Source organism: Centroberyx affinis, unplaced genomic scaffold, assembly GCF_046629955.1.
Source record: "Centroberyx affinis isolate AG114_WGS23_722 - 3 ecotype Tasmania unplaced genomic scaffold, CSIRO-AGI_Caff_v1 ptg002187l_1, whole genome shotgun sequence".
Taxonomy (NCBI): Eukaryota; Metazoa; Chordata; class Actinopteri; order Beryciformes; family Berycidae; genus Centroberyx; species Centroberyx affinis.
The window spans coordinates 182501-196663 of NW_027280495.1; the positions used below are offsets into that span (position 1 = coordinate 182501).

General features: G+C 38.0%; 1 protein-coding gene across 1 annotated transcript; it reads left to right on the top strand.

Moving 5' to 3' along the window:
• Positions 1-2770: 2770 nt before the first annotated feature.
• On the top strand, positions 2771-8886 carry zfpl1 (zinc finger protein-like 1). Its single transcript, XM_071532397.1, has 8 exons — positions 2771-2931; positions 4193-4305; positions 4415-4526; positions 4680-4873; positions 5991-6069; positions 6225-6422; positions 7051-7174; positions 7298-8886. Exons 2-8 carry the CDS (start codon positions 4204-4206, stop codon positions 7482-7484), a joined length of 996 nt encoding a protein of 331 aa, XP_071388498.1. The 5' UTR covers positions 2771-2931; positions 4193-4203; the 3' UTR covers positions 7485-8886.
• Positions 8887-14163: the final 5277 nt, after the last annotated feature.

Consider the following 14163-nt stretch of genomic DNA (forward strand, 5'->3'; position numbering starts at 1 on the left):
CCATTTTCAGTGAGTTATGTGTTTTCCTGGTCATCACTGAGCACAGTACAAATTAACCTCCATTTGGACGAGTCATTTAGTCTTAAATTCAGTGTTACAAAGTTATTTTTCTAAACAAAGTCAAATATTCTGCCAGCGGGGTGAGATAATTCCACTTGTTTACAAAGCAGTTTAACATGTGTCAGGAATACGGATATCTTGAAAACAAGACCAAACAAGGCAGATCACTCCACTAATGTTAAAAAAATATGACACTTGATTTAAAAAATAAAGAAATCTACAATCAAGTTGATTTGCATTGGAAAATGTCTTTATCTCATCACATCTGCAAATGTTTCACTTGTTTTGCAAAAGAATAAAAAGATTTTGAGACTCAAGGCTACATTAAATGACTTTTGAATGGATTTTTGTGTAAAAAAAAAACTATCCAGCAACATTTGATTCATTTTGATTCAATGCCGTAGTACCAGATTTTGCCTCCATCCTTGGCACTTCTCTGTGTGTTGGCCTTCCCTCTTTTGCTTTGCATTTCTCATTTTTCTCTCATCGCTCCTTTCTACAGGCAATCCAGATGTGCAGTGAGCTGTGAAGGAAAAGATTCTTACCCTCACTCCGAAACACATCCATTACCATGTACACACACATGCACAGATGCATATTGTAAATAAGCAAAACGTCATTATTGTGCATGCACAGGCAATGACATGCACACACCAAGGTCATTATCTACGCAGTTAAAACATTGCTTGCCAGTGCTTTGAAGGCTATGCTGTTGTAATGAAACACCCAGCTGTCATGCTAACATGGCTGCCGGTGCCCAAGCTGCAAACTCTCACCTTGTTAAAGTAATGGGTTATTTTAACAGTGTTCATGTCTGTCTAATGATGCCATGGACAGGTGAAAGTTTCCATTTCCCACCTGGTCCCATCCATTACATTTTCTTTTCTTCCATATAACATCTGTCCTGTTTGCTGTGTCGCTTTTAATAAAGTTATTGCAGTCATTCATAAGCTTAGATCATAAATCCCTGCAATAATTTATCTTAGATTATCTACAGTATGTAGTAGGTCCACATATACCTAGTGATGACTAAAATCTATGGCCTATTCTTCTATCTTTTATCATTATGAATGTAGCTGAATTTGGTGAATTATTGAATGCATCATTTTGTTTGTACTTTTGGTAATAACATTTTATTGACTGCCAGTTTATTGCGTCCACCATCTGCTGACAAAGTAGGCTAACTGCAATTTCACACAAACCTGCCAAGTACAAAAAGCTGAAAGAGCCCAACAAAAGGTTAAGGAGCCTTTCCCTGCTGTCCTTCACAGAAAGACGTGAATGCGTCACACTTTTCATAAAGTGTGTGACACATTCAATGCCACTGGTATTTGGTGACTAACAGTAGATGCCTTTCCCACGTCACCTACATGCTTCCTCCACATCGCACTGACTGCACACCAATTTGCTTTGTTGAGTAAACATATTTGCCAATTACTGTTTTCAAAATCTGTTTAACTGTCTTTGTTCTTTATACTGTAGCTAAATCAGTAGCCCTACTATTGTGGATTAAGGAAAACATTACCAAAGTCACCCTGTAAAAACAGCAGAGCAAAGAGTGGACAGCAATTGTCTGTAAAATTGATAAAGCAATTACTGTGAGAATGAGGCCTGCATTTATATCTATAAACCACTAATATCAAAATGTATTATTATCAAATCAAACTTTGGAATTTCTTTGTTTTGGTGATATTTTATTATTTTTATATATTTTCTTTGATGATATCCTGATATAGTTTTTTTTTATTTTTTTTATTTTTTTTTAATGTTTTTGTAATTAGATTATCTTTTCTAAAAGTGAGAGAGAGCGCCATGCTGGAGCTCCAGTATGTAGTATCCTATGTTAGGTCGTTTTCTATGTGGAAAGAATGCTATACATGATGTGGAGGATATGGGAAGACGGGATGTTTTGTAGCCTACTGCAAATTGAAGAGGGGACATTTACTGTGCTTACATTGTGAAGAAATGTCAAAAGTGTCCACCAAGAACCGTGAAGTATAGCCTGTGTTGAAGTAGTGAAGAATTATTCTGAGATTTTGTCAGGATAACGGATTAATCTGTCAAATGAGAGAGACGCAGGTTGTTGGTCTGGATGGTGAAGGATTCCTTATTTATTGCCTTTGGTCATAAATCCTGCAATGGACACAGAAGTAAAGGTAGAAAAAAAAAAAAACCATGCTGGTAAATTCTGCCAGGAGATTTTTGGAAGTTAGCCTACTGATGCTGCCAGAGAAGATCTTGAGAAGATATGCAGGAAGGGATTTATATCATCTGAAGTAATTCATACAATTCACTTGGCAGCGCTTGTCATACAGTTTAGATGGCAACCACCATGACATATAAAAGAAAGAAAAAAAGTGCCACCTCCGGTACAGTAAGTGGTGACACGCATCTTTACATTGATTTAGGGGCCGCTGTTAAACACAGGGAAGAAGAAGACGAAATTAAAATGGTGGTGCGACGATGGTAAATAACCGTCGGTTCTTAGCTAGGTTGTAGATGCAGGTAAACAGTATACTATATATTTAATACACATTCTTTATAGTATTGTTTCTGTTCACTTTACTTTGAATAGTCAGATGAAAAAAGATTTGAAAAGCTCAATTATAAGACAGCTCAAGAAAAAGACACTCCGGTACAGTAGATGGCGGAATTAACCGTTGTGTTGGTCTGCGAACCAGGAAAAGAATAGAAGAAGACGAATAAGCGGAAGAGACGTGGCATATAAACAGAAAGTAACCAGCTAGCAGACAAGTTTAATATTATCATCTTTTGGAGATAGTATTTATGTGAATTTGATGACGAAGGATAAATGACAGTCGTACAACATCACCTGAAACGGAGGGGAATCGTTTAAATTTGGTGTGACAGGTAACGTTATAATTATTTATCATTATCGTAAGGACTAAGTTGACTTGACCAGCTGCTAGCTACCTTAGCAGCCAACTTTCGCACCTAACTAAGCTAGCAGCTAACGTTAGCTGAGACTAATGTTGAGCTATGCTGTCAAAGCAAGTCAGAGGCGGTTTTGTGCTGTACAGGAAAGGTGGGGTGTCTGAAGTGAGACGGGAAAACTGGCCCATGACCACCCCAAGCTTTTATGATATGTCAGGATCGCAAATAGCATGTCTTCAAACGTTATACAACTAAACAATATGCCAAAACCACGTCCACAGAAAGCATGAACAGCATATAAAGTATAGCTGAACAATATGCCAAAACCACACCCACACCACGTGAACACCACACATCGCATTGATAGCAACTGGATCAAGATATTAGCCCTAAACCAGACAAGCAACATGCTAGCAGACCATGTCACCCGTTATGTTCATACTGTAAAAATTTTATTGAAAAATTTGACAGAAGCTATAGGCTATTCCTCTCCTGTATGAACGCATGCACATAAGCCTAAATATAGTAAATTAAGCTTAATGTTAGACAATTACATTTAAACTGCATGTTAACAGCTGTGTACATCTCAGTGACTCACTATTATTGTTTTCCTTTTATGCCATTGTGTGCCATTGAGCGGTACATTCAGCTAAATCTGAGATAATAGAAAAGGAGGAGAGTCGACAGACGTAAGCCTTGGAATATTTGTGGATGTAAATGATATGCAAACTCATAAATGTCTGTATATGATTTTTTCTCTATCCACTCAATGTATATTTATGATGATTTGACAGAAGAATGGAGCACAGCGCACAAACACCCCTGCTGTGGTCAACCTCTGTTCCTTAAGTTTTGTTTTGGATATCAGTAGACCGAAGAAGCTCAATACACTCAGGGTTTTCACAAGGGAAATTTGACATCAGCCAACATGTCTGGGGGAATTTCAGTACTCATTAAAAAAAAGGAAAAGACCTATTCATGTGTTATCAGTGCCTGTATTGTGATTACAAAACTTAGTCATGCATAAGAAGAACATTGGCCTCAAGACAAATAGATTTATCACAAACCTTTTAAAGACAAGTGCTTTCTCTCATGAAAAAAAAAAAGAAGACACGCTCTCCTGGTTCAGGCTATAGGCTATAGCACAGAACAATGTTGACCAAAATCCTCAGTCTGTACAATGTTTATTGTAAACATTCAAAACAAACATCTATTCCTGTGTTTATCCTCAACACAGGGCAGCTGGCTATGGGTCTCTGCAAGTGTCCCAAGAGGAAGGTGACCAATTTGTTCTGTTTTGAACATCGTGTAAATGTGTGTGAGCATTGCCTTGTCTCCAACCATAACAAGGTTAGTAGCTGTGCAAGTAATACATGTAATATGTTGGCATATAGTGCATAAAACAAGTAATATGTTGTGTTCTTATTAAAATTATGTGTTTCCTTTTTCCACTCTTTAGTGTATTGTGCAGTCATATTTGCAATGGCTTCAGGACAGCGATTACAACCCTAACTGCAGTCTGTGTAATAATCTGCTGACTGCTCAAGACACTGTCAGATTGGTCTGCTACGGTAAGATTACCAACTTTCTAGTGTGAAACTCATTGGGAATCTATGCTCACCTGTGTCAAACAAATCCTCTGTTGTTTAACACTTCACAATGTTAAATTTTGAATGACCTGAAAGTCTTTTTCTCCCCTCTTCCAACCCCTCCATCCTCCACAGATGTCTTCCACTGGGCCTGTCTTAATAACCTGGCAGCCCGGTTGCCGCTCCATACGGCTCCAGCAGGATACCAGTGTCCCACCTGTCAGGGCCCAGTGTTTCCCCCCTCCAACCTGGCCAGCCCAATTGCTGATGTGTTGAAGGAGCAGCTGTCATCTGTTAACTGGGCCAGAGCTGGTTTAGGGCTGCCACTGGTAAGGGCCTGTCATTGCTAAATACCTTCTTTGGTGACCTCACCGACAATTTTCAAACAAGTCTTGAAAGCAAATCAACATAAATCATAGGTTTATAAGCCATAATAACAGCTGAACTCAAGTAAAATGGCTAGAGCTGCGCATTATATTCCCTGAAATTTGGGACTAGGAAAGGGAGAAAAAAAACAAAACATGAAATTGATCAGTTTCAGAAGGGGTTTAGAAATTTCAACAAGCTAATAAGGGCACAGGAAGGAAACCTTTAGCTTTTTCAGAAGCCTATTTTTCAAATTAGAGACTTAAATTTTGCCTCCATAAATAATACAGAGATCAGTTCTTTGCTCTGCTCTGCTATTTCTACTCTAGTAATTCCATTTACAAACCAGCCTGCTTGTGCCTGATGGTTTCAGTGTTACATGAATAATGCTGGTGTTTGAATATGACCAATTTCAAACATTTCAAACGCACATTTTATACAATCATTGAACACATAATTCTATTCAGCATGCATAGATGTCACAAGGCATAAAATGGGTATTGTACTGTAGTTGTATTTGGGTCACTTTTGACTAAAGTGGTGTTAAATATTTAGTAATACAGAAAAATTTACCAACTAGTACCATGCAACTTCAATTTAGAGTATGCTGGTATGTGTTGTTGCATTAAAATATGCAAAAAAGCCTTGACTACTGTTGGTGAACAATTTCATAACAGTTCTAATTATTCCAAGAACCCTCCTCCATTTTTAGCCTCCCCACCATGCCTCAGCTTATGTGTGTCCGAGTTTGCTGTGCGAGTTCTCTGTGGCGGTGAGATAGCGACCCACATGGAGTGAAAGTAAATATTGGAGTAAGGAAAGTGGAGAACAAACATGAATGTGTGATGTGTGAAATAAAGCACACTACAGGTTTATTCACTTTGTTTGAAGTACCTTACTAATGACATGCCATTGTTTACTAGTAACAGTGGTTAAGCCCAAACTTGAGAGAGCAGTATATACAGGCTGTGATTTGAAAAAATGCAACTTTCCCTTTCAAGTTTCTGGTTTTATTGTACTGGGGAAACAAATGAATATCCAGAGATATTTATAAATGATATGATGATTTCTGACTGACAGATTGAAGAGCCTATTGGGGCCCTTGAGGAGACAACAACGAATGATGTCACTGATTATACTGATTGGTCAACATTTGATGGTGAGTCTTCTATTCAATTTCCTTCCAATATGTACAGTGTTGTAAGGATATATTCTTTAGCAGTTGAAAGCGGTATTATTTATATTACAAGTCAATGTCATGTTTGTCATAATCAGACGGATACTCAACATCTCTTTCCTCTCTCCTTGCCGCAGCACGAGAACAAAGTGAAATTTACCCCAGCCAATCTTACAACTCCAACTCCAACCTCAGCCCAGCCCAGACTGCTGCTGCACCTCCAGCACCGGAAGATCATGCAGGTCCCCGTAAAAATGGGGATCCGATTATGCAGGAACACTCTGTGATCAACTTTACTGCTGCTACTACCCGCGACACAATCACAATGCACACAGGTACAGGAACGGAAAGCTCTTTGAATCTGCTCTCATTGCCGACTTTTAAATTACAGTTTTATTTTCCCTTATTTTCCTTTTTCCGCTTCAAAAGTAAGAAAATTGTCTAGGATAATTTCATGCACATATTCTTTATTTTTTGCAGATTTTTGTGCTTAATTTCAGCTATAGAATATCTACATTGAGCAATGTTTTCAAACCTGTGAGATCCCATCTATTTAGCTTTTTTTAAATGAGGATGTGTCAAGTCTCTTAATTATTTTCATTTTGATATCACCCGAAACCTTGGGATCTCTCTTTTTCTTTAAAATTGTGCACTATATATGTGAGGAAAAATAAGCTAATCATATCATAAATGTAAGACCCGGCACAGGGTCCCACAGAGATTAAAGGGTGAAAACCCACTGCAAGTATTGTTTTCTCATCTGTTCCTTAGTCCAGTGTGACTTGTAGAGTCACAGCTAAGTCTCAAACTACGATCAATCAAATGTGCACTCACCTCAACTTTGAATTCCACTGCTGATTTCTGAAATACATATAAAATTAAAGATTTTAATGTAAATGCAGATTATTTGACCTTCTTTGTTGGAAGATTAACACATTTTTTCTATTACTGATATTCTCCCAGCATCATCGCCAAGAAAGATCTATGACACGCGGGACATTGCTCACAGCTCTGTCACACAGATTGACTTTGATGACGACAAGTACCGGCGACGACCGGCACTAAGCTGGTTTGCTCAAATTCTCAAGTTAGTATCATCATTTGTCATTAATTTAGAGCTCTTTTGTATTGTTACTTCGTCCAAAAACCTAAATCAGTATATGAATACCACAATGTGAATTGCCCTGTTTTTTTTTTGTTTTTTTTTCAGAAACCGCACAGGTGGAAAGAGGACCTCTCTGTCCTGGAAACAGCGGGTCTTCATGCTTCTCCTGGTCGGAGTTCTGGGATTCTTTACGCTGATTATCATTATGGCTAAACTCGGACGTGCCTCGGCTGGCTCAGACCCAAACCTAGATCCTCTTCTTAACCCCAACATCCGTGTGGGGAAAAACTGAAAACAAGTATCTCTTTTTTTGTTTTTGTTTTTTTTGAGTGTTACACAACATAGGCCTGTGTAGAATCAGCTGAAATGGGACTTTTCCTAACGTGGTGGGGCCAACAGAGGGAGCCGTTACCCAACTTGAATGGAGAAGAGAATGGGACACTGCACCTTTTAGGATGGAGGCAAACTTTGGCTCCATTCAGTTCAAACAGGCAGTTGGTGCATGCTCAGGCTCTTTGCAGGGCTTGGAAAACAATCTCTCACCATATTCAGGGGGTTTCCGATTGGTAGGGGCTTACCTTTGATTCCAGCAAAGCTATCTGCAAACTGGGCATTCAGAAAGTGTCCATGGGATAGTGTTTGTATTGGAAGGATTTCTGCAGTTGTTGTTCTGAATACCTATTGATAACAAGGTGCAGTATTCATATTTGCAAAACCCAGCTAACATTTGTCAGTGATCTTTGTAAGTGAATGATTTATTTTATTTATCTGAAGTCCAATGGTATCAAAATCAACACTGTTAATTCACAAAAATTGTTTGCTGGCAAAACTATGAGTAATGTATGGTTGGCAGTAGCGTTCACTCAGTTTGCACGGTTCTAAACTGATTCCCCTTGGGAGCAGTGACTGTTCTCAGTAACCTGGAGTGTAGTTGGAGTGCAGTTTCTCCCCTCCCAGGTACCTGACATAAGGCACAAGGACATAGGGTTGACCCTTTTGGACTGGACTCAATTATCCACCACACGTAATTAATACATAACTATTTATGGGTGTTTGCATTACTTATGAAATTTCAAACTTATACAGTGCATTGCTTTTAGAGTTGCCATAGATACTGTATGTACATTTTCATCATGTTTGACTGTCCATTAAATGGGAATACTACAGAATTTCGGTATGCAAATGTTTTTAATGCTTAGGAAAGCTCAGTTAGTATTAGTGAACATTATCTGCTGCTGCGTATAGTCAGAATCCAGAGTGAAGAGTTTGTCTAGCCAGCCGGTCTGAATTTTCAGTCCTGTTTATAGCGCCAATGAGAAAGAATTTTATTAAGTTGGTAAAGGTGATTAAGTGCACCCAGGGACATTTTCTGGGGATAAAAGTACAATTTATGATTAAAAAAAAAAATAGTCCTCATTTGAGTGCAAAAGCTCCAGCAAATATTCTGTGAATCCATTCCCTAATTCTCATGAAGCATCTCCAGGTTCATCTTGATGTCATTACAGATCCATACTATTGACTCTCCAGGGAGCAAGTAGATCATGTTCGAATTCTTAAATTATGAGTCATTTACCTTTTAAATATGATCCCACAGGCAATGCTCTGTGCACAATGCAATCCTCTGTGTACTGGAAAGCTCTCCCTGTTCATACAATAAGGTTGTCCCCTGTCTCTTATAACTGTCCTGTAAATTGTTGTGATCCTTGTTAAAGCAATAATGAATCCAACTTAATCAGTTCTCAGCAAAATGAGGAGGAGAGAAAATGGAAGGGTGAAAGCAGGTAGGCACTCTCCCTCTCTGTCTCAGTGTGGTGGCAGGAGTGTATATGTCTGTACATGTCTATATGTCTTATGGGGTTGTTATAAATCCTTATAATCCTTATAAATCAAAAATCATTCCTTGGGCAAATCAGTACCTTCAAAGATATTGCAGTTTGTTCCTTATTTCAAACGGTGGCAGGTTAAAGTAGATATTTTGGCAAAGTGCATCCAAATCAGATCCAGTTTCACTAACGAGCATGCTTTGCTGCAAAGAAGAGCTCAGATATAGTCACAGTAGTTCTGGGGTTCATGACCACAAGGCAATATTAAGATTTAAGGTTGTCAACAGTCGAGAGCTGTATGGGAATGTTTAAAGATTTGTCTTTGATCCTTACTGCAAATTTCACGGTGATGGGGACATTCATCCAAATGAGATTGTGGCAGTTGTGACCTGTACGCATCCATCTCTCTATTAACATACTGTGAATGGCAAAACACGCAGCATTTCAAGGTGGACCAAGTTTCATTATGACTTCCAGGGCAATTTGTCATTACTAATCGGTTTTGTGAAAGGCCACTCCTACTTGCAAATTCATTGGATAGAAGTGGGACACATGCATATATACAAGGTCAGGCACTTGACATTTTTCCACTTAATCCTTTACTTTGTATTGGAAAGCTATCCTACTTCAGATTAGGTGATCTGGAAAGCATCCTAAAGCTTGTCCAATAAGCAATTCCATACTCCAATAATGCATGGTAAGCTCCATCAAAGTACACATAAAGATTAGGAAAAATGGCATGGGTCTGGTGCATTCTATATTTCATAATGTTAAAGGTGGGACACCTACCATAGAAACACTGTTGAAATTTATTTGGAAATGTAAGTGGTTAAAATTAACTTTTCAACACTGTCACATGATACAATGTTGGAGTACTGGTAGCAAAGACAATAGCAAGCTAAAAGAAAGTACTTACATTAATGTTTTCATTTAAGGGCAAACAAATACGAACTTCACTGAAAAAGCCAATTTATTATGTGCATAATGTAAGTCATATCACAAAACTCAATAGTATTGCACAAATTTATTTGGTTTGAGAATTGATAAATTGATGAATTTGTCCTCCAACGGATGTCATCCAGTTTTAAATATGCTGAATGAAATGTATATAACAAGCATGGGCATAAGCATCAGTGTGGGAAACTGTTGGGAAATGTTGGATATGCCAACCTGATGATTTTGGATCATTCAGCTGAACTCAATCATTCGTTAATCATGAATTAATCTCCTTTTAACATAACATGTATGCTTATTTTAAATTCCTAAAGATAGAAAGTAAACATAATTTTAAAATATATTCATTAATTGCAGAGAATTTTACAAATGGTACAGGTGAAATGTGACAACAGGCAAAACATTTCAGTTAATAAATCGTTGGTGTCACTGGCAGATATTCATTCAACATTTCTAATTCTGTGATACTCAGATACCTGTGTATTTTAAAAGATATTTCCCATTCAAAAATTATTCTAATTCAACCTTGAATGAACAGTAAACTCCAACCATGTACTCTTATGTTCCACCTCTAACCATGCTGAAGACAGACTGGGTGAAAGAGCAGGCAGACATGTCCATTAGGTAAAAACAGATGGATGGACTTACTGTAGTGCTGAACCGTGACACTGCCATGCAGATACTGTATGTCCCACACTGCGCCCCCTGGTGGAGCATCCTGGGCTCAGGACTCCTTCATGCCAGTCAGAGAGCACAGAAGAGAGAATGTTTTCAAGAATAGCATTGTATACCTGCTGGTTCGGCCTTGAAGGGTTGTATCTCCCAATGAGTTGCCACAGCGCTCATTATACTGTAAAAACACATTGTGCGATTTAGTGAAATTGTTTCTAACCATTAACCACTAACCATGAACTCAATCTATATACATGTGTTTGTCAATTTCTACTTACAGTGGCTAGTTATCAGCTTCATAACTTATAATAATGAGTTCAGGAGAACATCTTACCAAGCACCCACCAAACAAAACAGTTTTTTTATTAGCAAAAGTATAATTTTGTGACACATGAACAGCCGACACTAAAAATATATAACACTGATCCCTCAGTGAGTTTTCCTGCATTAGAACTGCTAATGAACTTTAACTGTTCTGAACTATATTTCGATTTTAAAGCAGCAAGGAAAAGTGTTCTTTTGCAGCGTATTGGTCTGTGCTACTGGACTGCAGGTATGAAGCACTTTAATAAGGAGCAGCTAACACAACATCTCTGATAAAAAAAAAAAACACTGATCTGTTCTTGGTTGCTGTCCAGCCAAACACAAACAATTGCTCTAAAAACAGAGAATGACCCCAAGAGATTGCACAGAAGCTACACTGAGGCTCTGGGTAGTGGAGATGTCATAATCTGAAACACCGCTCTAACCTCTCGCTTTCAGGGACCAAACCATAAAAGTTGGTCCAGAGACAGATTCTCTGGATCACAGGCTAATGTTGTTCATGTCAAATATTGTAACTCCTTCTACTGAAATCTCTGACAGTGAATTAGAACTGAAAAAAAATGTCTTCAATAAGTCAGTATGAACTAAGACAGTTATGAGATGACTGTGCTTCAACATGGAGCGGCCTAACCATACTGCATTCAGGACTGGGCCTGTGACTGTGATGGATGACTTTTTGTATTTTAATTATGTAACTTTGTCACATGCAGCCCTTGGAAATCCCGGTGGTACCTCACATCAAATGTAGATACTGGTTTTACAAATGTCCACTAATATGTCACGTGTGTTGGTGTGTGTGTGTGTGTGTGTGTGTGTGTGTGTGTGCGTGCGTGTGTGTTGCCTCTGCTAACTTTCCATTCTCTTTGAACAGTTACATCAGTGTAGGGTTGACATTGATTGTCAGTGGATCTGAGCCATATTATATTGATTGAGGGAAAGCTGCTGGGGGCGATGATTATAGACGCAGCAAAATTACAACACAGATCTAGCTTACTTACATCTGTACCACATCTGTGTCTGTGGTTTGTATCATCTTATCCTTTTCTTCACATATCAAAACTCTTAAGTCATCATACAGTGATTTAATATAAAATCATGATTTCTTGTGATGTGTAATTGCTCTTGTCATCCCATTGAAATTCAATGCATTTCTTAGTTACGTTGTGTTCACTGTGAGTTATTAGAGTGCCCATTGCACTGACATAATAGGGACATCCTGGTCAATAACCTGCTACATTGTAGTTAATGTGCGTAAGCACCACACTCATGGCAAGAAACATATGTAGAAAAATTAACTTTGTGATGAATTGTTGGCATTTGGAGTGAATTATTTGTGCTGTTAATAGTTTTATTTCACATTTTCATGGTTCTTGGCTAGACCTTTTCACAAGGATATTTTCACACAATTATTTATCTAACAAAACAACTATTGATTCATTCCAACAACTGATAAATACAGTAATTTTCTAAAATGTTGGAAATTGGTTATTTTTGCTGTGTACTCCTGAAACTTGAAGATCTGATCTAAAGACTGTCAGCCTCTGACTCTGACTCTAATTTTATTGATATTAATTATTATTAATTAATTATTAAAAATAAACAGCAGATGTTTCAGCCAAACATACATATTGGAGCAAATTAACTTAAAGTTACATCTTTGATCATATTCTTAATATTGGTCCCTGATCCTTTTTAACCACATGCAGATTATGGTCCATCAATACCACTATACCACCAGTTTTGATATCTACTTTTCTGAGGCTCTGCTTTGCCAACAATACAGCCTCATGCAAAACAAAGCATCACAGTGGGAGTTCAGCTGGTCTCTGTCCTATGGTAAAATAAATAGAATATGGTAAAAAATAAATAGATGGCTCTATCATTGACAAAATGTCCAGGTGCATACCAGTTGAAACCAGTTACCCTAGTGTTCAATGTGATACTACTGTGGGTTTTGATGTGCCACACTGCTGAAAGGACAAATTCACAAATGGTTGTGGCAAGTCAGTATTTTTTGGCTGGTACAGTAGCTCAGATCCTAGACATGAACTCATCCATAGTCATCACTGTGTATTCTACACTGTAACAAACTACTCTAGGGCATCTTCCAACAAAAATGTCATTGAGATACCGTGACAAACTCTGGCAAGCCCAAATGCAAACTCTTATAGAGAGAGGGAAGATATGCAAGAAAGAAATGACTGACACTTTTTTATTGTACTTCCACAGCTTCTGTGAGATGAGATTTGAATGAACTATCATAGCTGCGTGCAACAACTGGTCTTCCGGCCATTGGACGAGCCCAGAAGTATTTATTGATGTGTGTGCGTGGGTTTCACATGTGCTCCCCAGTTCAATTAGAAGGGGCATCACATAGAGAGAGTCATTGCATTTCTAGTACAAAGCATCAATGAGCACCTCTCCCTGTGTCAGTCCTGTGGATTCTTTGAGAAAGTAAGTACAGATGTTCACTTTATGATAGTCAAGTTAGTACACAGAAATATCTACAGTATGTTAATTCTTGGAGAACAATTCCTCCTTAGCTGCTGGGAGGAAGCACTTTGTTCCAGATACAGCAGTTAAACTTTTCAAACTACTAGAATCAACTTGTACTATAGTGTAGTGCTAGAACTTGTTGTATACTTACAGTATATTTCATAATGTTGCTCCTTATTAAGAAACTGAATTGGATCAATCAGACTTTTTTTTTATATATATACCTTAGCCTTTTTTTATTGCAGTGTAGGACTGAACTAATCCTGAATTAAAATAATTTTCACTTTTCATACTTTAATACAGTTCTGAAATTATGTGCATGAAAACTGATCATTAATTGTGTTATTAGCAATAGTCAGTATTAACCAGTATAGTATTATTAATTAGTAGTTATTGGTGATATATGTAATGACTAGTTTATTGGAATGGTAATAGGAGTTAATATTTGAGTATTGCTGTGTTTAGTTTCTACATTGATGAGAGTTTTGTCAATGGACTGATTATTTCATTATTTTCATTTATCAGTCATTATACCAGCACCAGACCAGCAACAAAGTCATTCTAAGGAAAATATTTGCTTAGGGATCATTATTGCACCGATTCCTGGGGACGTCTGCCCTAGACAGCACCAGGTGATGGAGAAGCTTTTCAGACCTTTGCAGCCTCACAAGGAAACCAGGAGCCACAAGGTTCACAAGACAG

What these genes read in the sequence shown, in the direction of transcription:
- zfpl1 (XM_071532397.1), top strand. Translation starts at nt 4,204, where the DNA reads ATGGGTCTCTGCAAGTGTCCCAAGAGGAAGGTGACCAATTTGTTCTGT. An exon ending in TTGTCTCCAACCATAACAAG is followed by an intron (nt 4,306 to 4,414) that starts GTTAGTAGCTGT and finishes TCCACTCTTTAG; the next exon opens with TGTATTGTGCAGTCATATTT. An exon ending in CTGGTTTAGGGCTGCCACTG is followed by an intron (nt 4,874 to 5,990) that starts GTAAGGGCCTGT and finishes TCTGACTGACAG; the next exon opens with ATTGAAGAGCCTATTGGGGC.